Source organism: Kogia breviceps, chromosome 11 (genome assembly GCF_026419965.1).
Source record: "Kogia breviceps isolate mKogBre1 chromosome 11, mKogBre1 haplotype 1, whole genome shotgun sequence".
Lineage (NCBI taxonomy): Eukaryota > Metazoa > Chordata > Mammalia > Artiodactyla > Physeteridae > Kogia > Kogia breviceps.
Window position 1 is genome coordinate 6,363,667 of NC_081320.1, and position 25,231 is coordinate 6,388,897.

Genomic DNA, 25,231 nt, shown 5'->3' on the forward strand with positions numbered 1-25,231 from the left:
AGTGGGAGTTGGGGGGAGGGGGGCGGAGGGTGAAATTTGTCCAGCGGGCTGCAGTTTGCTGACCTCCGCTCTAGACTACGGGCGATGAATGAAATGAGCGTGTAGGGTGACTGGTATGCAAAAGAGACCTTGGGAAATGTTTATTTCCAAGGAAAAGGCAGAGAAAGAGCTGGAGAAGGAAAGAGAAGCATTTCCAGAGGAAGGAGGGGAACCAGAGAGCAGAGTGCCTCAGAGACAAGAGGCTGGTGCTTCAAGCAGGAGGTGTGTGCAGTGATGTTAGAATACTGCCAGGAAGTTCACTGGGACAAACAGTGAACAGAGACTGCTGGAATTCATTGGGAGGATGATATTTCTGATTTTTGAGAATGCAGTTTTAGGGGCGAGATGGGCAATTAAGCCCATTAAATGAAGGTGGTTGTCAGGGTGACAGATGGGGAGGGGTGCAAAATGGTGGGGAGGTGGGAGGAGGAAGCCAGGAAGAGAGGGTTTTTCAGTCTAGGAGAGATGGGTAAGTCAAGAAGGCTGAAGGGAAAAAGCCAACACATTAGATTTTTCAGGACACCAGAGAGAAGCAATCCTGGCTGCAGCAATGCCTGGAGGAGATGCACTCAGGACCGCAGGAGAGACAGGAAGGAAACCCAGGTTTGCTGAGTTTTACTCTGGGGCAGGTGCTAGGCCGGGCCCCATTAAGCCCCACCAAACCCCATCACAATGGCACAAAATAGATACTTGCATCGGACTCTGCTAGAGGCCATCCAATGTCCACTCCTCCCTGCTTTCTCACTGATAACCCCCAACTTTGCTCAGAGCCGCCACGTGCCCAGCTAGAATACTCACCTTGTCACACTCCTGAGCTGCCAGGAGTGTCCTCTGACCCAGATCTCACCAGTGTGTCGTCCAGGTGGGGTTCTGGGTAAGTTATTACATATTCTGATTTTTTAAAAAATAGGGTCAGCTGGCACATGGCTTTTGCCCTTTGCCTGCCGTCTCATGGCCTGGAGTCTCCAACTCTGTGTGCTGCCAAAGCAGGGAGCGTGAAGGAGCCTGGTTCCACGAGCACGGACACCAGCCCCGGCCTCTCTATCCCTCAGCTGCTTTTTAAGTGAGAAAAACAGACCCGTGAATTGTTTCCACTGTTCGTCTCCTATTACATGGAATCAACGCACACTTGACCTGACCAACATGACCCTCTCTTTTTCCCCAGTGGAAGGAATGGGCTCAGAGAGTTGCATGGAGGTACTTGAGCAGGTCATCCACAGCCTGAGACCCTGAGATGGGGTCCTCAGAGTGTGGCCTTGGACAGATTCAGCATCACCTGGGAGCTCGTAGACACGCAGAGCCCAGTCCTCCTGCATCGGAATCTGTTTGAACAAGCTCCCCCGCTGATTGGCGTGGGCCACGGTTTGAGAGATGTTGGCCTGGATAATCAATAGTAGACTTCGGATTTGATCCCAGACCTGTAAGCTTCCGAAGTCCACACTCTTCTTCTGAAATAAGAGGGGATGACACGGGTGTCTTCTGTGAGGTTACGATCCCTTTGGAGGTAGGAGGAGAGGAAGCTGGGAGAACCCCGGCAGAGGGCCTCACCCCTTCTCAGGATGAAGGGGGTGTTAGGATGTTCATAGCCAAGCGGCGTGCTCACCTACTGTGTGCAGCACATGCTAAAGGAAAAGACCATCCCTGCCTTCAAGGAGCTCGAAGGTAGTGAGGAGACTGTGGACTCCAGACCACCTTCCTCAGCATCCTGTTGGCACTTGTGAAAAATCACATGTTCCTGTCCTCCCCAGACACACTAGGAGTGGAATCCAGACTCCTGCGTTTAAAACCGCATTCTGGTCGATTCTCACGCACATTATGTTGGATACCTACTAAGAGATGGAGGGAACAGCTTGGTACAAAGGAGGACGTGAACTTCGGCGACTCTTTGAATGGTGAGTCTGTCTTCCAAACACGACTCCTCTTTCCTGGCCTAAGGCGTCTGCAAAAAGGATAAACAAACATCCACACCTCTCAAGTCCTTAAGGAGAATGATGACCAGGATGAACTGGCAGCAGTGCCCCCCACAAGACTTCCCAGAACCACAAATCAATACCCTCCAGTAGAGAAGTCCAACCAGTAATGAGTCCACCTCACTGTACCGTTATTCAGACGACATTTCACCCTTTTAATGCAAAAGGGCTCATGGGAAACGGTGTCAGATGTCAGAAGCCAAGATTGATGGCATCCAGGATGCGCCCCGGCTCTTTGAGCCTCAGACACTCTGCTTTTGACTCCATGGAAAAGAACCTTCTGTTGGATTTTCCTTGACACCACCCAACCCTGCCCTGCCCCCTGACACTTCTGAGTTACACAGAGACTCAGACTGGTAACCAGAAATCTAACTTCTGTGGCCTTTACATTGGAGGTAGGGCTGGAAAGATGAAAAGCAAGTAGTTGAGCTCATAAACTATCTACCATCTGAACAAAAGAGAAGCAAGTGCAGTGCTGCCCTGGTCCATGTGTCATCGGGCACCTGGAAAATCACATCGGCGCCTCTGTGGCCACTCTCAACCCTGCGGTCAACTCTCCACTCAGCAGCCAGAGAGCCTGTGCACAGCACTCCGACAGCTCTCCACTGCGAGCACGATTAAAGCCACACCTGCAGCTACAGACGGTCACACTACGTGAAGGAAGTCAGCAAGAGGAAGACAGGTACCACGTGATGTCACTTACACGTGGAATCTAAAATACGACACAAATGGACCTACCTACGCAACAGAAACAGAATCACGGATACAGAGGACAGACTTGGGGTTGCCAAGGGGGGTGGGGGGACGGGAGAGAGATGCGGTGGAAGGTTGGGGTTATAGCAGCTGGAAACTCTTATAATAGCACAGGGAACTAGATTCAATATCCTGTGATAAATCATAATGGGAAAGAATAGTTAGGACTGCCCTGGGGGCGCAGTGGTTGAGAGTCCGCCTGCCGATGCAGGGGACGCGGGTTCGAGCCCCGGTCCGGGAAGATCCCACGTGCCACGGAGCGACTAAACTCGTACGCCACAACTACTGAGCCTGCGCTCTAGAGCCCGCGAGCCACAGCTACTGAAGCCCGCGCGCTGAGAGCACGTGCTCCGCAACAAGAGAAGCCACCGCAGTGAGAAGCCCGCGCGCAGCAACGAAGACGAGACGCAGCCAAAACTTAATTCATTAATCAAATTTTTAAAAACGAATGTTTTAGAAAAGAATGTATATATGTATAACTGAATCACTTTGCTGTACAGCAGAAACTAACACGACCCTGTAAATCAACTATGAAAAAAACCTTTTGAGATGGCCTTCAGGGTTTATCTGGCCCCTGGTCACTCTCTGACCTCGTCTCTGGCCCCTGTCCCGTCAGTCACCGTGCTCTGGCCACACTGACCTCTCTGTACTTTAATCTCGGGGCCGTTGTACTCACCGCTCGCCCCACTCCCCAGGGGGTCCCCCCCCCCAGCTCTTGGCATGGCTTGTCTCCTCCCCCTCCTTCCCACCCAAGCCTCAGCTCAGCTCTCACCTCCCCAGGTGGCCTTCCCAGATTCTCCTTGTGCCAAATGCCTGGCACAGAGTAGACACTCAAAATGTATGCTGAATGAATGAATGATGTGTGTTTTAGAGACATGTTAGCCTCTTAGAGTTTGTTAATCAGATAACACGCCGATGATGTATAGGTAGGAGGACCATATACTTTCCTGTTCAAACCTAGACACTCAAGACTAATTATACCAAGTCCCAGGAGTAAACCAGGACGGTCCCAAGCAGACTGAGATACAGGGCCACCTTACTTACAGGTAATTATGAGTATAATGTCTCTCTTCCCGACTAGATGATCAAGTACATGAGGGCTGGGGTCAAGCACCGTGTCTGGCAATGATAGATACACAAGAAATGCACTGAATGAATGAACACTATGTTGTATTTGCCCCCCTTACATGACGGTAAAACTAGCTTTAGCCACGCAGGCCACAAGCCAGCACAGGGACACTTCATTTAACGGCTGGTCCAGGGAAAGCCTCCCTGTTTGTGCTTCCACTGCAGACTCAGAGGGACCATCTGTAGTTTCTGGCAGTCTCAGCAATAAATCAACCCCACAGAAGGCCTCGTAGGAAGTGGATCACTTCGCACATGGAGAGAACTTTTCAGTTTACAAAGCTCCCACACATATTCTTATAACCATGCTATGATATGAATGTGGTGTTCTCACTCCTGGGCTACAGGTGAGGAAGCCTAGAGTCAAGGGAAGTTGAGTGACCTGAACTGAGGCTTCGGGAAACATGGTCTGTCGTGTCCTCTCATATTCACAGCATCACTCGTCTTTCTACTACCGTATTCAATATCTTGTAATAAACCATAATGGAAAAGAATCCCAAAAAAGTATACACACATGTATACGTGTATAACCAAATCACTTTGCTGTACACCCGAAACTAATACAATACTGTAAATCAACCATATTTCAATTTTAAAAATTAAAAATTAAAATTAAAAAAACCTCTATCAAGAGGACCCCTGTGCACCACTTACTCAGAGCATCATGTATGTTCACCCCTCTCCCGATGCCTTAACTTTCTTTTTAACCTGTTGGCCGTCCATTGCCGTCGTCCTGTCCTAAACATGAGAGAGGAACCAAGCTCCAACAGCTCTTTGGAGCCTTCTTAGGTTGAGTCCATCGCCAAGACAATGAGTCATTTACTCAGAAAGCAGCCAATTATTTCAGTCATGCACATAAACAAACGTCACAGACAACAAAACCCGGCTCACGGGTCTGTGTTTTCATTTTTCAGTCACTTGTTTGACAAGATGCTGACCCAGCCACTCAATCCTCCCGTGAATAGATGAACTGAGAGGTCAGACAATTAAACCTGCATCAACAATAATATACTGAATGAGATATTACACAACGAGTCTCCTCATTGCCTGGAAAACTTACAGGTTCACGCCCATATAAATGTTCAATAAGGCACAGCACTTAGAAGGACCAGAGACTTGGGACAAATTTTGAGGTCAGCCACTTGAAATACCATTTCTTCGAAAAACAAGATTTTGAAAACCACTCTTCCCGCCAGGGTCCTCTGGCCCTTTGCTAACTCTTGTTCAGCTACCCTTCACCTCACCCCCTTCTCAACCCATCCACAACCGCACCACAACCCATCTCTTTCTTCTCCAGGTTGAAATAACCACTTGAGCTGAGTATTGTCTGCTCCACCCAGAGCAAAGTGAAAATTAAGTTGCTCAGTGTAATTTCATCAATTGGGGCCTGACTCAGCCTGTCCCAACCCCGATCAAATCAACCACTGACAGTTGTGTCTACTTAAACTTAGGACAATTGTGGTCACAGTCACGGATGGGATACAATTCCGAAGGGAATTTAAGGGCTGGGAGGTGGGGGTCAGGGGACCACGATGCTGTTTCATCACTCTCAAGACTACTCTAACATTCGTCATAATCTTATAATTCATTATCGGTCATTGTCACCCTCACACTTTGCACAACGCACTGCATGTTATAGCATTGTCACACTAGATTTACAATTTCTTGTCCGTGTGTCCGCTTCCCCGCCAGGCTGTGAGCTCCTTATTCTCTGTCTACCCCTAGTGCCTGCGACAATACCTGCACACCATGGAGAGTTAACCAATGGTGGTTGAAAAGTCAGGCTGGAATGCTGCACTAGAACCAGCAAAACTACATTTTATGGTAAGAAAAGTAAAGACCATTTAAGATTTTTTTTAAAAAACCTCAATTGCATAAATATGGGGAATTCTTGGTTTGGAAACTGTTCCTATGAAGAGTGAGGGTTTCAGCTCAACACCAATGGCTGTTAAATAATGGAACATGGTAGCCCCAGGAGGCTGAGAGCTCTCGATCACTGAAGATAATCAAGCAGTGCACATGACGAATCAAGGGATTCTATGTCCTACACGAACAAGAGCAGCTTCCCACTTCCGTAGACAGGACCTCAGTCGAAGTAGTCACTCTTTCTCAGTTGGAATGGTGCCCTAGCCTTCTAGCTGGCCCTTTTGCTTCGGGTTCCTCTTATGGAACACAGAGGAGGCCCTAGTCATTGTCTCCCCAGCATCCATTCCTCTCTTCTTCCCTATTTGCAGATTCCTAATCTGGATGAGGAGTCTACTTTTCTCCCTGGTCCTCTGGGTGTTCATTAGTTGATGAAGCCTGTCATGGCAGCCCCATTCTCCTTATCAGTGACTGGCTTAGGTCAGGACATGTGACTCAGCTCTGGCCAATGAGATGAGAGGGGAAGTCTTCTGGGAGCGATTCCTTCCTTCCCGAGAGGGACAACGGGACGGGATCGTCTCTTCTTCCCCCGGATGCTACTGATTACAACTGAGAGGCTTGGAAACTGCAGCAACATCTTTCTCGAGGGGAGCTTCGCTGAGCACGGTGCTCACATCCTGAGAGTGGGAGAGCAGAAGGACAGACGGAAAGCTGCTGCTGAAATAACCAGCCAACTTTCCGGGCGCATTTTTTTTAATTAACATCTTTATTGGAGTATAACTGCTTTACAATGGTGTGTTAGTTTCTGCTTTATAACAAAGTGAATCAGCCATACATATGCATATATCCCCATATCTCCTCCCTCTTTTTTTAAAAAAAAAATTATTTAGGGCTTCCCTGGTGGCGCAGTGGTTGAGAACCCGCCTGCCGATGCAGGAGACAACTGGGCTCACGGGCCCAGTTGCTCCGCGGCATGTGGGATCCTCCCAGACCAGGGCTCGAACCCGTGTCCCCTGCATTGGCAGGCGGATTCTCAACCACTGGGCCACCAGGGAAGCCCTCTCTTCCCTCTTGTGTCTCCCTCCCTCCCACCTTCCCTACCCCATCCCTCTAGGGGGTCACAAAGCACGGAGCTGATCTCCCTGTGCTATGCGGCTGCTTTTCACTAGCTCTCTATTTTACATTTGGTAGTGTATATACATGTCCCTGTTGATCAAGCTCTGTTGAGTTGGGTTTTCTGTTGCTTGCAGACCAAGCATCCCAATATACAGAACGTCTTCCTATATATACTATTTCCAGGTTAATCTTTATAGAAGGCAATTTTGATCATGCCACACCTGACCAAAAACCTTCCTTTTCCCCCCCTCAGTTCCACACACTAAAAATAAACTCTTCAATTCAAGATCAAGCTTTGCTTTCCAAGGTAATTTGTTTCCTGTCCTCCAGTCAGATTTAACTTCCTGATGTTTTGTTCACATGACCTGCAGTTTACTGCTCCTGCCTGGGTCTCCCATCCTGGGATCCACTTCTCTTCCACCTATCTTTGCTTGTTGAAATGTTATCTCCAAGGAAACTTGCCACTATGGTCAACATTTTTTTTTTCCCCGAATAGTACGCTCATGCCTTTGGGTGACTCTCCCGGCACTTACCATATTCTGCCATATGGTATTGTTATTTGCACACCTTTCTCATTCTTCCTGTTGGTCTGTGAGCCCTGGGGGCAGAGGCCATACCTTATTCATCTTGGCACATCTAGCTGCTCCTAATGTGCTGCTCCAAACAGGGTGGATGCTCAAAACCACTTGGATGAATGCTGTAGGGGGTAGGACACGAAAGATCCTTCTCAACTCTAAAATTCTGTGGGTTTTGTGCTGTGAGCTTTTTATATGTTGAGTGCCTAACTTTGTATTAATGATCCAGGACAGAGAAACACTGTCACCTCTAAGTTGTGAAATGGTTCCAACTGACTTTGAATTCATTGGGAAAACGATTCTTGAATTCCCGATCCATTATATTCTCTATGTGTGGGTAATCAGGTAAATGATCTGAAATTCCTAGGCTTTCATTTCCTATCTCTAAAATAGGGATAACAATAGGTAGCCCATAAGATCGTTATGGGGACTGAATGAAATAAGTTACGGGTATCCGTTCCCTCTGAGTGTGCACTCACATCCATTCTTTTTCCTCCTGCTTTAGCCCAGATAATCTTTCAACTTTAGGAGACCAGGATAACTGCCAAGCTCCTTGGCTTGTCCCTTTCCTCTTGCTGGTGGTGGGTCTAGGCTTGGCAATGAATTTTGGCTGATGTGATATCAGAGAATATCTGCTTGGGATATTTTTGGAGAGGTTTCCTCATTCATAGGAAGAGATGCAGAGGAAGAGCCAATCTCTTCTTCTATTGGGTGTTGTCATCTTGAGAACGAGTCGGTCGTATTATGAAGGCAACGGGGAGCCGGAGGATGGCAAAGAGGGAGCATGGCTTTGATATCACTGAGCTGCTGAATTAGCCAACGTGGAGTTACCCTACCTTGGGACTTCTATGATATGCGAGTGTGAATCTCCTTGATTGTTTATGCCATCTACAGTTGAGTTTATTATTGCATTGAAAGCATCTTTATCGTTAGAGTGTGTAGCACATGTACATACTGTACAAATATAAAACTATACTCCATTTAGTGCTTTCTTATAATTCCTAGATGAGAATATCTGAGAAAACTGGAAAGGATGATACTTAACTAAATTAAAATAGACTTGAAAAGAAAAACCTTTATAACTTGACAATTTTTTTTTTTTTGGAGAGCTTGCTGATTATGAATTAGAAAATCAGTCAGAGACAAAGGATAGAGTAGGTGATAAATGCAGCCCATATGGTGCTATAAGAAATATTTGAAAAATAAAGAGAAAATACAAATAAACATGAAGTTTAACTTCACACCAATACCATCTACTGGAAACGGTGTCTTGTTAAAACTCCAGCAGGTTTTATTTTCACAGAACACAGCAAAAATAGAAAAATTATAAAACCAGAACAAGGAAAATAAAGGGAGGCTACTCTTGGATTGGTGATTGGTGACTACTGAATGTTAATAAACTCGGTTTTGTTTTTGGTTTGTTTATTTTGTTTTATTTTAAAATCAATGGATAACGTTTGAATAAAAGAGGCTGCCAAACTATCTCTGGAGAAACCCCTAGGGTCAGTAAAGTTCTCCTCTTCAGCTTCTGGATAAACAAAAAATAAAGCAAATACAATTGCATCGCGAAGCAAATCTACCCACATTGGAATCGTGCTGCAAGAATCATACAAGTATCTGAAAGGCTGGCTTTTCTGTGCCAAGGTCCCTGAAAGTCGCTTGCAAGCTAGGTACAAGCAGTTTTTTCCACAATGAAAATTCCCCCTTTGGCCTTTAATGAGTCTTAGAGTCTGGGCCATGCAAAACTGGGCATTGCAACTCACTAATTGATCCCAAGGACTTGAAAAATGGGATGCTGTGGGTCTCGTAGCCCTCTCACTGGGGAAACTGATGCTCGTTTCTGATTCTTTAGCTAAACGTTAATGGATAAAGCCTGAAGGACCCGGGAGAACCGAGAAGCCCAGCGCAGGACACCCCATCTTTGTCTGAACCATCATGGAAACTTCACTCTGAAGTTCAGGTCCCTGGTTCAAGCCTGAGAGGTCGTCTCCGGGTGCAGAGGCGAGCACACTGGCTTGGACCAGGGCAGGCCACTTAACTGGTCTGGGCAAGCTTTCCTGGGTTGCAAAATGAGGATGACCAGCCCGCCCTGACCACCTTGGACACCGGGAGGCACCATGCAGACAAGGCGCCCCTTGAACTTTCTCAGGAGTGTGGGCTTCGTGACGCGCCTGGTGTCACTGCCCACTGACAAGCGGTCAGCTGACATATACTCAACAAGCCCCACTGGCTCAGGACCCATCAGGGTCTTGACCTCCAGCTCTCTTTTTTGCTTCTGGAAGCTACCTAGTGTCTTACTGTGAGGCCACCGAAGGGCCTTCATGCTTCCTTCCTTGGGTGTTAGAGGGACACTTTCTTTTGGAATTTCCATGAACTGAAGGCAGATCCGTGCTGCTGGAGAGAGGCTGGTGGAAGATTAGCTCTCAGGGAATGTCCACTCTGTAGCCTCCCTCCCTGAGAGATACACGCAGACCCACAGGAAGGGCTGGTGCCCCAGGTCTCCACCTTTGAAGGGTTGGGGACCTCTGGGAATCCTAAGGAGCGAAGTTTTTCTCTTGCAACAAGGCTTTCTGTCGCTGGTCTGAGGGCAGAGTGTTTTGATCTGACACTCCCCAAACCATAGGAGAAGAGCAGTGGACCCAATCCCAGTTCCCTTGGCACCAGGGCCATGTCTCTAACACTCACCTTGCCGTGAGTGTTGAAAGAGCTTAGGCTTGGGAGGTACACCAATCTGTGCTTGAATTCTGGCTCTGCCACTCAACAGCTGGGTCATCTTAGATGAGTTACTTGCCCTCTCTGAGCCTCGATTCCTTCGAGTCTAATACTGGGACCATCACCCCCAATGAATGGGGCTGTGGTGAGGCTTCAACGCACATAGAGCTGGTGCACGGCAGATGCTGGAGAAATGGATGAATGTGATTCCTTCCCCATATATCACATGTCTTCCACTTGGCTACAGACCATCTGCAGAGCTAGATGACAAGCTCTTGGAGAACAGGAGCTGTACTTATCCATCTTTCTACTCTTCACATCCACCCCTGTACTTGATTCATAGGTGTTGCCCAAGAAATACTTTTTGAGTGAATGGAGGAAAAAAGGTTCATGAATCCAAAACTTCCAGTCTTCCAAATGTAGACAGTTGAGGAACCGTGTTTTTGTTTTTGTTTTATTTTTTTTGAAGTAGAGTTCACTTACGATGTTATGTTAGTCTCTGGTGTACAGCAAAGCGATTCAGTCATACGTTGCTGTTGTTCTTAGCAGACGGGCAGATTCCCCTTCAGATTTCTCATTCAGGCTGTAATTTGAAATTATGTGTCACCTTCCAACTGCATAACCCAGGCAGTGATGTGAAGTGTCTGCACTGGGGTCCTGGCCTATCTCCATCTTTATTGTTTCTGTATCAGTCAGGATAGGTGAGGTTACGTTGCTGTAACAAACTCAAGCACGTGGCACGTTTACTTCTCACTCGAGCTACGTGCCCAGTGATGGTCTGGATGACAGAGCCACCATCAGGGCACATGTAGAGGGAAGAGAACGTAGTGAATATGGTGCAGTGCCTCTTCCAGCTTCTTCCTCTAAGGGTCATGTGTCAATTTGCCTCACATTTGAGTGGTCAACCCCAAGTGCATGGCCATACATTCCTTCCTTGAGCCCAGAAGAAAAAGACCAAACCAGAAACATACGGTGAATGGAAACACAGTTCAGGAAAGCAGAAGCCACAGCTTCAAGATGAAGCAGCAGAGAATTTTAGCACAGAATTGGGACTTTTGCAGTCACTGGGAGAGCAGGGGATCTCAGCCTGCAGCTCTGCAGCCAGAGCTTCTAGGAGCTCACCTGGGAGCCCCAGGAAACCCTGGGAGCTCCTGCCAACCGCCTCAGCCGACAGCATTTTCAGAAGCTGCCACCTACTAGGTCCACTGCCTACACTTTTAGGCGAGGGGTCCTCGGAGGGAAGCTGCTGTGAACCTCACACCTGCAGGCTGCCTACATGTCTGCTTGCAGCGTCCTCCCGAGAATCACTCCTTCTTCACCTCCAGTTCTTCTCCTTGGCATTCGCCCCCATCAGGCCTGGGACTCCAGTTGCCCACGGCGCGATGGCGGGATCTCTGGGGGACACCAGCAAGGGGGAACCCACCACAACAAGCAGCCTGGCTCAGGAAGCCTCTCTGTCCCCACAGGCCTAAGATTCCATCCTTTACCCAGAGGCACTCCACCCAACTCCACACCCGCCCCCCCCAAACAGCACAGGTGGCCCCAGCAGCACCTACTAAATCAAGCGTCAAAATAACACCCCAAATGCTCAGAAAAATCTCTCATTGGAAGTACAGCCCTTACCAGTAGGCCAGGACCTCCTGCTAAATGCAGACAGGTGACTGCCTACTGAAATATAAGAGTTAACGAGGAAGCAGAATCTCCAAACCAAGCAGACAACGTGCCCAGAATACAATCGAATACCACTCATTGTGACATCACCCTAGAAGCAGAAGAACCTCCACTTGAGTGAGAAAAGACTGTGAACTAACGCCAACCTCCAGATGAATCAGATGTTGGCGTCATCTTAAAGCAGCCTTCATGAAATGCTTCAACAATCGGTTACAAACTCCCGTAGGCGAGGGTGGGAGGCTCCTCCCAGGCCTTCATGTCCGACTAACAGAGAGGTCAGAATCAGCCTTTGTGTGGAGAATGACTTTCACGTCATTTAATTAAAGATAACGTTTCTCCCCCCAGCTTGCTCTCTGTGCTCTTGTATGCTCTCGCTACAAGCAGCTGGCACATCTCTGCACAGGAACTGTACCCTTCAGAGGAGCTCGGGGCTGGAGGGGCTTTGGGAGGCCTGCCTCTGCCCCCCTTTCACGCCACAAGGGAGGGGAAGGGCTCACGCGGACCCACAGATGCTGCGGGGAGCAGGGGCTGGCCCCTGGGCACCCTTCCCCACTCAAGGTTTCCTGCGGTCACCGTGCTACCCACCTTATCATTTTAGCATGAATGTGGCCAGACACTGTTTACTGCAGAAAACTAAAAACACAGAAGACCACCAAAAGAAAAGTCCCTTGTAACTCCACTGCCCAGAGATATAACCCGATGGTCACCACACCTATTCCTCTAGTTCTAAAAGCTACATTTTAGCATTTAAATGAGGCTTGTGCTAAATATTCACGTTTGTATCCTGTTTTAGAAAAATTAATAATATATTTGTGAAAATTTTCTCATGTCATTAACCTCCTACCATATGACTTTCAATGGTAGGAAACAATTAAAGTAGCTAATCCACAGCAAAAGCCGAATGCATTCCACTTTACCGTGAGGGTACAGAGGCACAGAAATGTGACGTACTCGCCCAGGGCTGCAAAGCTGGTCCATGGCAGGAGCAGGACGGAGCCTGGGAAGTCTGGCTTCAGGACCCGGGTTCCCCGTCCCTCGGCTGCGGCTGCAGCACCTCTTCACCGCCATGTTTAATTGACTTAATTACCAACCACTGTGGCTAGTTAGGCTATTTATAACCCTCGTTCTGATTAACGGCACTGATTTTAGCAACCTGTGTAGACACGTTTGTATAAATCTCCGATGATTCCCTTAGCAAAAAATTCCTAGAAGTGCAACGGTCGAGTGGACTCTTTGGAAAGCTTTTGTTCCGTGTGTGTGTGCCAAACTGGATTCCACCCTTGGATGCGGGGAGCGCGAGAATGTCCTGGTCACTCACCCTCTGAGCTGAGGAGGCAAAACCTGTCACTTCGACAGCTTCCAAAGTTTACCGAGTGTGTGCTCTCAGGAACCAGTTCTAGAAGAAGTCACACCCTCATCTTTTCAGCCCACTTTGTTCGTTCAACAGACATCTCAGTGCCAGGCACTCAGGATATAAGAACCAAGGGATAAAGGCCTGTAAACAAATGAGTGTGTACGGCAGTTGAGGGCTTAGGTAGACATTGTGATTCCCATTTTCCAGATGAGCAAACTGAGGCTTGAAGAGCCTAATTTCGCCAATTGCCCCTGGAAAGAAGCAATATGGGAAACCCCTGAGTTTCCCAAATGGGTCTGAGTCCCACTAGGGGCTCTTAACCACTGCCTCTAGTGCCTCCCAGGGCAGGGGGCACAGTGAGGGAAAAAGGGGTGAAGGCCAAGGCAGGGGCAGAAATGAAGAAGTGGGTATCCATGAGGAACTGGCAGGGCAGGTAGAGGGAACCATCCAAACAAATATCCAGAGGTCCAGAATGATCTGGCAGGCTCTGGGACTGACAGGTGGGTGGAGGGTGGAATGGGTGTAATTCTGAGGGCAGAATCAGGGAGTGGGGGGCGGGTGTGGGCCAGGCCACCGGGACCCACTGTGGTCTGGGTCCACTGGACCGCTGTGTAGTCGGGCTACAGCCATCACCGAGGCCTGTTTTTTCTGGGCTACAGCTGGTGAAATTCCGCTCTACCACATCTGTGTGTGAACACAGGTGCTGCAGGGAAGTGCAGCTTGTGCGGGGTGCGTGGACCCACTGTGCGGTCCAGGTGGGGAGCTGCTCCAGGCTCCTCCACCTCTCCTTTCCTTCCCTGTAAGGTAATGTTTCATTCTGAAGTAGGGTGACCGACTCAGCCTGGTTTGCCTGGGGTGCTCTGCTTTTAGCACTAAAAGTCCTGCGTCCTGGGAAACCTCTCAGTTCTGGGCTATTTTTGCGGGGCAGCCACTTGGGGGCCAGGGAACAGAGCAGCCAGCTCCACAGGCCCATGGGGCTGGGTCGGTGCAGTTGTAACCAAGAAGAAAGGGGCTGCTCTCAGGGCAGTCAGATTGGACTGAATGGCGCAGGCGGGTTCTGAAACGGAAATCCCAGTGTTAAGCTTCCCGGGGCAGGCCTGCGTCTGCCTGTCCTGTGCCGTCTCAGCAGTGATGGCACTGTGTCAGGGTCAGGAGAGCTGCCCAGCAAATGTGAGGGTCAGACGAGAAAGAGATCGCTGAGTGCCAGCTGGCTTTGATTCTGACAGCTGCTTCACCATCTGCTCGCGGGGTCTCCGTGAGCCCCAGTGAGGGCTTTTCCGTTTTCAGCGGCTGCTGCGTACCTCAAGGGACACCCTCCTTGGTCTTGAGTTATAGAAAGGTGTGATGCGCCTTGCTGGAGATCAAGGGAGTGAAGTGGCAAGTCGATAGAAAAACAAATTTTATGACGCAGACATTTTGGGCCAGGAGAAAGCCCACTCTGCCCTTTGATGTATCCAGGACCCCTGATGGTAGACGGGGACACCCACATTTTGACTTGAATTGAGCTTTGGGAGAGATTCGCAGCATTATTAAAAATGTGTTAGATAAACAACAAGGATTTACTGTATAGCACAGGGAACTATATATTCAATATCTTGGGATAACCTCTAATGGAAAAGAATCTGAAAAAAAATATATATATATATCCAAATCACTTTGCTGTACACCTGAAACTAATACAATATTGTAAATCAACTGTAATTCAATAAAAAAATAAATAAATAAAGATAAAGTAAGTTTCCTGCAGCTAGCAAAAAAAAAATGTGAGAGGCGTGACTGAATCCGGTGTGGCCCTTGGCTGTACCGTGTCTGTCCCCACTGAGGACTCAACAAAGGAGGAGGAGGATTTAGCAGCACAGCAGTGTTTGTTCCCGGCCCCCGACCCGACCCCCAGCCTTCACATCCCCACCGAGCTGTCTTTTTTGCTCCCAGGTTGAGCCACACAGACCTACAGCACCCCGAAAGCAGCTTTCTTTTCCTTCCTGTGCTCTACAAACACCGAAGAAGAAAACTTAGCAATGTCTCTGATAGAAAGATGAGTAGCTTTCCACCCCAGAATGGGGAAGGGGCCAGACCAGCCACATGGGGCAGCTGCTCAGCGATCAGAAGAAAACAGGGTAGATGGAAATCTTACTGAACTGTTTTAAATGCAGGAGGGATCGATATTTAAAGCTAATTTTGAACGTTCATGTTGTATTGGAAACAAAGCATTGGATTGTTAACTCTGGCTTCTCCACCCACCTGTAACGTTAGGGTCTATGGGCGGATGAACATTCAGCCTCCCACACCTGCTTACATACCTGCAGGAATACCTGGGGTAAGCTTGACAAAGCGCTGCTCACTTGCTTGGCCAAGGTGAGTGGTAAGTAGCTGTGGCGATGGAAAAGCAGTTAGATTGCCTTTATTTTGCCACACTTGGATTTCCCAGGAAAGCAGGGGCCGGGAGAAAAATGTGAAGGGTTTACTTTATGTACCTTTTTTATAACCCTGCCTGAGTGGGCTGTTGATAAAAAAATTTGTCTTGGATGGATACCTAGAGTGCAATTGCTGGGTCTTCAAGTAAATGCATATTTATAAGAAATTGCCAAACTCTTTTCCAAACTTAGTGGTGACGTTTTACGCTCCCGCCAAAATGTATGATGGGTCCCTTTGTTCCATTCACTGCTGCCTAACAAGTTACTACAAACTTAGAGGCTTAAAACAACATGTTTGGGCTTCCCTGGTGGCGCAGTGGTTGAGAGTCCGCCTGCCGATGCAGGGGACACGGGTTCGAGCCCCGGTCTGGGAAGATCCCACGTGCTGCGGAGCGGCTGGGCCTGTGAGCCATGGCCGCTGAGCCTGCGCGTCCAGAGCCTGTGCTCCGCAGCGGGAGAGGCCACAACCCCCGCGTACCGCAAAAAAAAACAAAAAACAACAACAAAAAAAACCACGTTTGTTATCACACAGTTTGTGCAAGTCAGGAATTTTGGCAGTGTTGACTGTGTCCTTTGTTTCGGGATCTCTCATGAGGCTGCACTTAAGGTGTTGGCAGGCTGGGGCTCATCTGAGGCTCGACTGGGGAAGGATCCACTTTCAAGCGCATGTGGTTGTGGGCAGGATTCATTTCCCTGTGGGCTGTGAGGCTCCCGCTCCCTGCTGGATGATGGCTAGTGGCTGCCCTCAGTCATTTGCCCCATGGGCATCTTCCCATGGAGGCTTCCTTCATCAAACCCAGCAAAGGAGATGGTCATTAGGGAGAGCTGGCCATCAAGATGGAAATCACAATTTTATGTAATGTAAACACACGAGTGACACCCCATCACCTTTGCCATATTCTATTGGCTGTAAGCAAGTCATAGGTCCTATCCACACTCAAAGGCAGAGGAGTACACGGGGGCTGAAACACCAGGAAGAGGGGGTCATTGGGTACCATCTTTAAGTCTGTCCGCCACGCTCCACGTCCTTGCCAACACTTGGTATCATCAATCTTTTTTATTTTATATTTTATTTTATTTATTTTAAAATATTTATTTATTTGGTTGTACCAGGTCTTAGTTGTGGCACGTGGGCTCCTTAGTTGCGGCTCGCTGGCTTCTTAGTTGCAGCATGTGGGCTCCCTAGTTGTGGCATGCGAACTCTTAGTTGCAGCATGCATGTGAGTCTAGTTCCCTGACTAGGGATTGAACCTGGGGCCCCTGCATTGGGAGCATGGAGTCTTAACCACTGTGCCACCAGGGAAGCCCCTAAATGTCTCAATTTTTTATGTAACATCTCAATTTTTCTTTTTATGGTTATTGCTTTCTGTGTCTTTTGTAAGAAACCATTTTCTACTCCCAAGTCAGTAAGATATTCCCCAATATTTTCTTCTAAAAGCCTTATGATTTTAGCTTTTACATTTAGGTCTGTGATCCATTTTGAGTTTTATTACGAGTTTATTTGCTCATGCTGGGAGGAAGGGGTTGAACTTCATTTTTTTTCTCATTATGAATATCCAGTTGTTATAGACCATATAGTTGAAAAGACTCTCTTTTTCCTATTAAATAACCTTGGCCCCTTAGTTAACAATTAATTGATATGTGGGTATATAATATTTAGACACTTTTCTGGCTCTATTGGTTAATGTATCTGCTCTTACATTGATACCACATTGTCTTGATAACTGTAAATTTTATAGTACTCTAACTTTCTTATTGCTTATCAAAATTCTTGGGATAATCTAGATTCTTTGCATTTCTATATAAATTTCAGAATTACCTAACTTTACAAAAGAAGTCAGTTGATAATTAGGGATTGTATTAAGTCTATAGATCAGTTTGAGGAGAATTGTCATCTTAATAATATTGAGTCTTTTTTCCAGTGAACATGATATAACTATCCATTTATTTAGGTGATCTTTAATTTCTGTCAGCAGTGCTTCATGGTATACATTGTATATTTCTTTGAAATATTTTGTGTAAATTTATCCCTAACTATGTCTGGGTTTTGGTGGTACTGTAAATAGTATATCTATATTTTTTAATTTATTTATTTATTTACTTTTGGCTGTGTTGGGTCTTCATTTCTGTGCAAAGGCTTTTCTCTAGTTGCAGCATCGGGGGTCACTCTTCATCTCAGTGCGCTGGCCTCTCACTATTGTGGCCTCTCTTGTTGCGGAGCACAGGCTCCAGACACGCAGGCTCAGTAATTGTGGCTCACGGGCCCAGTTGCTCGGCGGCACGTGGGATCTTCCCAGGCCAGGGTGCGAACCCGCGTCCCCTGCATCGGCAGGCAGACTCCCAACCACTGCACCACCAGGGAAGCCCAGTATTATTTTTAAATGTCAATTTCCAATTGTTGCTAGTATATGGAAGTACAATTAATTTTGTTTACTGATCTGTGAATTTTATCCTGTGATCTTGCTAAACTCATTCAGTTCTAATAGCTTTTTTACAGATTCTAAAGATTTTATTTGTATACAAATATACGGTCTCCAAATAATGACAGTTGAACTTCTTCCTTTCCAATCTGTGTGCCTTTTATATCTTTTTTTCTTTGCCTTATTACACCAGCTTTGATCTCTGGTATGATGTTGAATAAAAGCCATAAACATGGACACGCTGCCTTATTTCTAAACTTAGGAGGCAGCATACTCTTTATTCATCACTACTCTTACGATGATGTTAGTTGTACATTTCTCATAGATGCCTTTTATTAGGTTTAGGACATTCTCTTCTATCCCTAGTTTGCTGAGAGTTTTTTACACAAGTTGGTTTTAAATTTTGTCAAATGATTTTCCTGAACCTACTGGTTTTTCATTATTATTTAGTTTGCTGGTATGGTAAGTTACATTGATGAATTTTCCAATGTTAAGTGAAACTTGCATTCCTGGGATAAAACCCAGTTGGTCATGATGTGTTATTATTTTTACATATAGTTGGAATTGATTTCCTAAAATTCTTTAAGGATTTTTGAATTTATGTTCATGAGTGATGTTTGTCTGTAATTTTCTTTTCTTGTAATGTATTTGCCTATTGGTTTTGGTATCAGGATAATGCTGGCCCCGTGAAATAAGCTGGGAAGTGTTCCCTTCTCTAATTTCTGAAAGAATTTGAATAGGATTGGTGTATTCCTTCCTTAAATGTTTCAGAAAATTTGTCAGGGAAGTCATCTATGTCTATAATTTTCTTTGTGAGACTGTTATAATCATGAATTCAATTTCTTAAATACATACCCAATTCTTCAGTTGTTTATTTCTTTTTTTTTTTTTTTTTTTTTTGCGGTATGCGGGCCTCTCACTGTTGTGGCCTCTCCCGCTGCGGAGCACAGGCTCCGGACGCGCAGGCGCAGCGGCCACGGCTCACGGGCCCAGCCGCTCCGCGGCACGTGGGATCCTCCCGGACCGGGGCACGAACCCGTGTCTCCTGCATCGGCAGGCGGATTCTCAACCACTGCGCCACCAGGGAAGCCCTGTTTATTTCTTTTTGAGACAGTTTTAGTATTTGATGTTTTTCAAGGAATTTATTCATTTTATCCTTATTGTTGGACTTACCGGCATAAAATCACTCATATGTATCTTTTTTTAAAAGTGGCTTTTTGAGCTATCATTAACATGAAGTAAACTGTGCACATATCAGTGTACAACCTGATCAGTTTTGACACGTGTATAGCCCTGTGAAATCAATTTAGGGTTAGCTTTTGCACACTATGTAGGCAAGACCCTTTGAGGATTCTATCCAAAGCCCTCTCAGCTATGAGGTTTTCCTGTCTGGTGAGCAGACGCTATTCCTGGTTTTGTATCAGCTCCAGATAATGTTTCCCCTAATCTTTATGGGTGGCTCTCTCCCCAGGCTTACACATTTTCGCTGATCAGTGCACTGCTTACTGACTGATGGGGAGTGCTGTCCATCTCCGGAGTCTCTCTTTCCTCTGGCATCTGCCCTGTAATCCGCAGCCACTTTCATCTCCTTGGACCACTAGCTCTGTCTCCTCCACTCGGGGAGCCCGCCAGGCTCCACCTGAGTTCCCCATCCCTGCAGCAGGGCCTGTAGATGAGACAATTACAGGGCTCAGCTCGTTCATTTCCTGTCCTTCAGGGCTCCCTATCCTCTGCTGTCTGATGTCCAATGCTTGAAAACCACTGTTTCATGTATTTCGTTCATATGTTGTTTCATGTATTTCGTTCATATGTTGTTTCATGCAGGAGGGTATGTCCAGTGCAGTGTTTCATGGGCTTTGAATCTCTGTTATGAGGTACAAACGTGTTTAGTATGTTTAAGTCTTCTCTAATATCATAAAGACTAAGTAAAATGATCCGATTATCATTTTGAAAGGGTCCTCTTTATCTCTGGTTATGTGCCTTGTTCACAAATCTGCTTTGTCTGACGTTAATAGAACCATTCTAGCTTTCTTACGGTTAATATTTACACGGTAAATCTTCTTCTATCTTGTAACTTTTGACCCTACCCCACCCTCATATATATGTGTTCGTGTGTGTATATTTTCTTCTGGAAGATGGCTTTTAAAAAAAAATTCAGTCTCATAATCTTTGCTTTTAACTGGAGCATTTAGACCAGCCTTTTCCGATAGAGCTTTCTGTGATGATGGAAATGTTATAAATGATCTGTCTGATAGGCTAGCCACTAACTAGGTGGCTATTAAGCACTTGAAGTATTGATAGTGTGACTGAAGAACTAAATTGTTCATTTTATTAAAATTTTAATTAATTTAAAGAGTCCCATGTGGCTAGTGGTTAGTGTATTGACAGCATAGGTTTAGGTCATTCACATTTAATGTAATTATTGATATGGTTGGGTTTAAGTTTATCATCTTATTTGTTCTCTATTTTTAAACAATATTTTCCATCTCTTCTTTGCTTCTTTTTTCCCTCCTTTCCTCCTCATTTTGTATTGAATATACTTTATTATTCTTTTTTTTTTTTATCTCCACCATTGGCTTATTAGCGGTATCTTTTGTTTTAGGGTGTGTGTGTTTGTGTGTTTTAGAGTTTATCATATTCATTTTTAATAATAAAAGCCTACTTGGGAATTCTCTGGCAGTCCAGTGGTTAAGACTCCGTGCTTCCACTGCAGGGGGCATGGGTTCAATCCCTGGTTGGAATTCTAAGATCTCACATGTCACGTGGTGTGGCAAAAAAACAATAATAATAATAGCCTACCTTTAAATGATATTTCTTACATATAAGAACCTTACAAATAGACTTCCATTTCCCCTCCCATCTTTTGTGCTATTGTCATGCATTTTATTTCTATACTATAAACCCCACAATATATTCTTATTATTTTTGATTTAAACAGCCAATTATCTTTTAAGGAGTATTTTTTAACTAAAAAAATTTTCATACTTACACACGTTTAAAATTTCTGTTGCTTTTTATTTCTTTGTATAAATACAAGTTTCCATTAGGTTTCTTTTTCCTTCACCTTGAAGAACTGTATTTACCACTTTTCATGGTACAAGTCTGCTGATAAAGAATATCTTAGCTTTTGTTTGTCTGAAAAGTCTCCATTTTTCTTCATTTAAAAGACATTTACTGGGCACATAATTCTAGGTTGATCCTTTTCTTTGTTTTAGTATGTTAAATATTTTGTTCCACTCTCTTCTGTTTTTCCCATTTCTTCCGAAAAACCTAGTCACTCTCATCTTTGTTTTTTTTGTATTTAAAATTTTGTCTGGATCTTTTCTTGTCTGGATTCCTTTAAGATGATCTCTCTCCATGATTGGGATTCAGGAATTTGATTGTGCTGTGATTTCATATGGTTTTCTTTGTGTTCATCCTCCTTCAGTTTTGTAGCTATTCATGGACGTCTGGGTTTATAGTTTTTATAAAATTTGAAAATATTATTTCTTCTTTTTTTTTTTCCTTTTTCCTCTTTCCCTCTTTTTGGGGATTCCAACTGCATGTATGTTAGACTTCCTGATTTAACCCAGAAGTCACTGATGACTTTAAAAGTTAACTTTTAAAAGTTTTTTCCCTCTCTGATATACATTTTGGATAGTTTATTTTGCTATGCATTCACCTTCAGGTTCATATATTTCCTTCTTCGGTGTCTAGTCCACTACTATTCCCATCTGGGGAAGGAGGAGATACTGTGCAAAAGTACAGAGATGGGAAGCACCTGTGGGAACTCTTTTAACCACAGGGCTCCAGTGTGGTCTCGCCACGCTCAGCTTCAGCTCAGCCATGGAGAGGGAAGGTCTACAGTCTAGTCTGCTGCATGGATCCCTTGTGGGAAACTTAATGGGAATGTAGCTATTTCTCGACTGTGAACTTTCTCCCCAGAGGGTCAAATTCTCTTCCCTTTCACAGCACAAACGGAGTAGTCATCTCTCTCAGAGGCAGCCTCCTACTCTCCTCTAATTGGAAATATCTCCAGGTCCACACAATGCCACAGCTGGCAGCCCACCAGTTCCCTCCACATCCAACAGAGCTGCTTCACTTGACTGCTGTGAAAGATGAAGAAATCTGAGCTATGTGAGAGGACAATAGGAAATGCCGTTTGCCAAATCTTCGGTGCTGGTATCCGGGGGATATTCAAATGAAATTAACAATTGCTTAAAGATTTGCGATCTGATCATTTCTATCAATGCATGTTACAGTGATGGGCCCTAAAGAAATTCATTCTGAGGATGAGGCGAAGGTAATGTTTTTTATTCAATGTGCATATCGTTTGAATGTCTCTTCCAGATGACTCTGTACCTTCAGTTAATCATTTGCAATTCTCCTGCAAGAAAATGTGAAAGTGATGAGGCCACTGTCCTTCCGGAAAAAGTGACTTATTGCTATATCTTGAGACCTTCTGGCACCTACACGAAGTGAACGCCCACACAGAAGCTGATGTGGGGAAAAATGTGACTCCAAGAAGAGCCTTGGTAAAGATATAACAGCACGCAAACCCTCATTACCCTGAGCCTCCTATGCTCACAGTAAACCAATCAGGAAGACCAGCTCAGCCTGGACCATGTCTTGTGTTAGTTCTCAAAATCTGGAACTTAGAACTAAAGCTAGGAAAGTGTGCCTTACTTTGTGTGGTCAATATTTCCAAGAAAATGAAAAAATTTTTTTTCGGTAAATATCATTTTCAATTAGGCACTAGGTGAACAATATATTTAATAAATACATTTAATACATTTATTCGAATTGGTCCTATCATGAATAAACCATTCTATCACAACAGACAGCACAGGAGGAAAACAAAATGTAAATTTTATAATCAGGTACTCGGGAAGGTTAAGCTAACAACCTTGACACCCGCAGAAATTAAGAGGTCAAGTGGTAGGACGCTGCCTAAAGGAATCTGCCAGGTCGGGTAGAAGTTAAGAGCACTGTGAAGGAAGAAGACCTGGGCTCCAGACCTGCCAGTTGCGACTCATTAAAAACCATCTAAATGTGTGGCTTCTCCCTCCGTAAAATGGTTATAACATTTGTCTCACAGGGTGTTGAGAGTATCAAATGACATAACATATGCAATGATTCTTTACAAACTGTAAAACCCAGTCACTACTGAGAGGGGCCAAAGAAAGCAGAGGCTCTCTCGTGGGCTGCTGTTGCCAGAGAGGAGGTTTGGAAGTGCAGATCCTGAAGTTTGGTTGGGCCTTGGAGAGGCCGCGGAGAAATGGAGGAGGGCATTCCAGGCTATAGGGATAGCATGACTGAAGGACTCCTCACCACTGGGAAGCAGCCTGCTTCTCCCTTGGGCACGTTCCTAGCTCCTTCTCTATCATGGCCACCTTTCTCTAAACTTCGGAGGGGGGGAGACTGACGGGACGGCCGTACAAAGTCACAGCATCTGGATCATTCTCGCCTGGGGGCAACAGGTGGCCTGTGATTGGTTTAGGGATGAAAATCGGATCTAGAGCGGGTGGCTCCCAACCTTGAGGGCACATCTAAGTTACTTCGGAACATTTGCCAACCCAGTCTTCATCCCAGAGCTGCACCGCAGCTCACTGTCTGGGAACGTGAGGACTTGAGGGTTGCTGCTTTTTAAAGATCTAGACGTGATTCTGATGAACAACAGCGTTGAGAACTGCTGTTCAGTTCTTGATCCATCGAGAGACAAACTCATCTCAAAGAAAACAGCCTGCCATCCGTTAGGTCGGAAAAGTTAACTTTGTTTGCAGGTGGTCCCTGAAGGGGATCACCTATGCTGCCAGGAGAGGGGCTGGAAGATCTGAAACCTCGCTGCGGCACCAGAGGCTTCTGTCTCCTGCCATTGTCCTTAGAATTCCAGGCTCGTCCTCCTGCCATGTAAGCCCAGGGCTCTGGCAGGTGAAGGCTTTGGCCACACTCAGTGAGGGTGCACACGCCACCCAGAGCCGGGCGCCTGGCACGGGCCACGCGGTGGAGCACTGCATGGGCTCTCCTGCGCGAGTCCCTGAATGTCCTCACTGCCCACACCCACCTGCACAGTTTTCTGCACGACCTACAGAACCCAGGGAGGAAACTGGATCCAAACATCCCCACGCAAGTCAGAGCGATGATTACAACCAACAACGTCACTCCCCATCTACCTTAATTTCATCAGGTCTGTTGTTTTAAAATGTTGCCTAGCGTCTGTCGCCTCCACTGGAAGGTAAGCTCCAGGGGTGCAGGGACCTTTTTGTGTGTCACTCTGCAGCCCAGTGCATAGACATGTGCCTTGCACACAGTAGGCACTTAGTTGACATGCAGCGTGTGAAGAAATGATTCACTAGTTCCCACTTATTGAGAACTTACGATGTGCCGGGACCTTTTCTGTCGATCACCCCATTTAATTCTCATGACAACTCCACGAGGAAAGTGCTATTATTTAGTCCCATTTTAGGGCAGAGGAAACTGAAATTCTGCGACGCTAAGGCACCTGCCCAAGGTCACAGAGGTAGTAAGAAGTGGAGCTAGGACTTGAACCCACTGCTTTTCAGCTCCAAAGACCAAGCTCTTAACTACTCGATCGTACTCATTCCTTTCACTAGGGATGGTACAGGAACATAGCCTCAGCACGACTTGGTGGCAAATCTGGTTTTACTCTGGTGCTAAATATTAGTGTGTTAGCAGTGGCATCTGCAGACAGTCCTGTTTCCTGCGCAGGTTACTTCAATCGAAGGGCTGAAAAGGACATCTATCCCCATATCCCGTCTCCCACGTCCAGGCCTCCGGATGACTTTTATTTCACCCTTGAAAATGTTCAACAATGAATATGTATATTAATTATGGGAAGGATTAAGCAGCTCTAACAAAGAGACGGCAAGACACATCAATCTATACAAGTTCCAACTTTCTTTTTATCGCACGTTACCAGTCCAGCACAGGAGGTTGGGCTCCAGTCCGTGAAGTCATCCAGTTTCCCAGCTACCCTGCACGGCTGCCTTCGTCAACGGATGGCTGTCCTTTGACCCATGGCCCCGGCTCCTCTTGGCCTCATCCTGTGGCTGAGAGTAGCTCACCAGCACCACCTCCAGGAGAAGACGGGGAAGGTTAAGGAGGGTGTACTTAACCTTCTTTTTCAAGGAGGTACTCATATCTCACTAGCCAAAACCTAGTTAGTTACAGGGCTGCATGTAGCTGCATGGGAGGTGGGAGCCAGGCTCTAGCTGGGCAG

The 25,231-nt window shown here is 46.1% G+C and overlaps 1 protein-coding gene and 1 long non-coding RNA gene across 2 annotated transcripts in view; both read right to left on the reverse strand.

Annotated features, from left to right (window-relative positions):
- NPAS2 (neuronal PAS domain protein 2) overlaps positions 1-19,550 on the reverse strand; it is a 268,685-nt gene extending 249,135 nt beyond the window's left edge. Inside the window, exon 1 of the mRNA XM_067007112.1 lies at positions 19,490-19,550. Coding sequence (XP_066863213.1) covers positions 19,490-19,542 — 53 coding nt within the window. The 5' untranslated portion in view covers positions 19,543-19,550. The remainder of the gene's footprint in view (positions 1-19,489) is intronic.
- A 1,459-nt stretch (positions 19,551-21,009) lies between these two features.
- LOC136792119 (uncharacterized) overlaps positions 21,010-25,231 on the reverse strand; it is a 95,103-nt gene continuing 90,881 nt past the window's right edge. The window contains exons 3-4 of the long non-coding RNA XR_010835351.1: positions 24,929-25,085; positions 21,010-22,378 (exon numbers count right to left, since the gene is read on the reverse strand). This is a non-coding gene — a long non-coding RNA (uncharacterized lncRNA). The remainder of the gene's footprint in view (positions 22,379-24,928; positions 25,086-25,231) is intronic.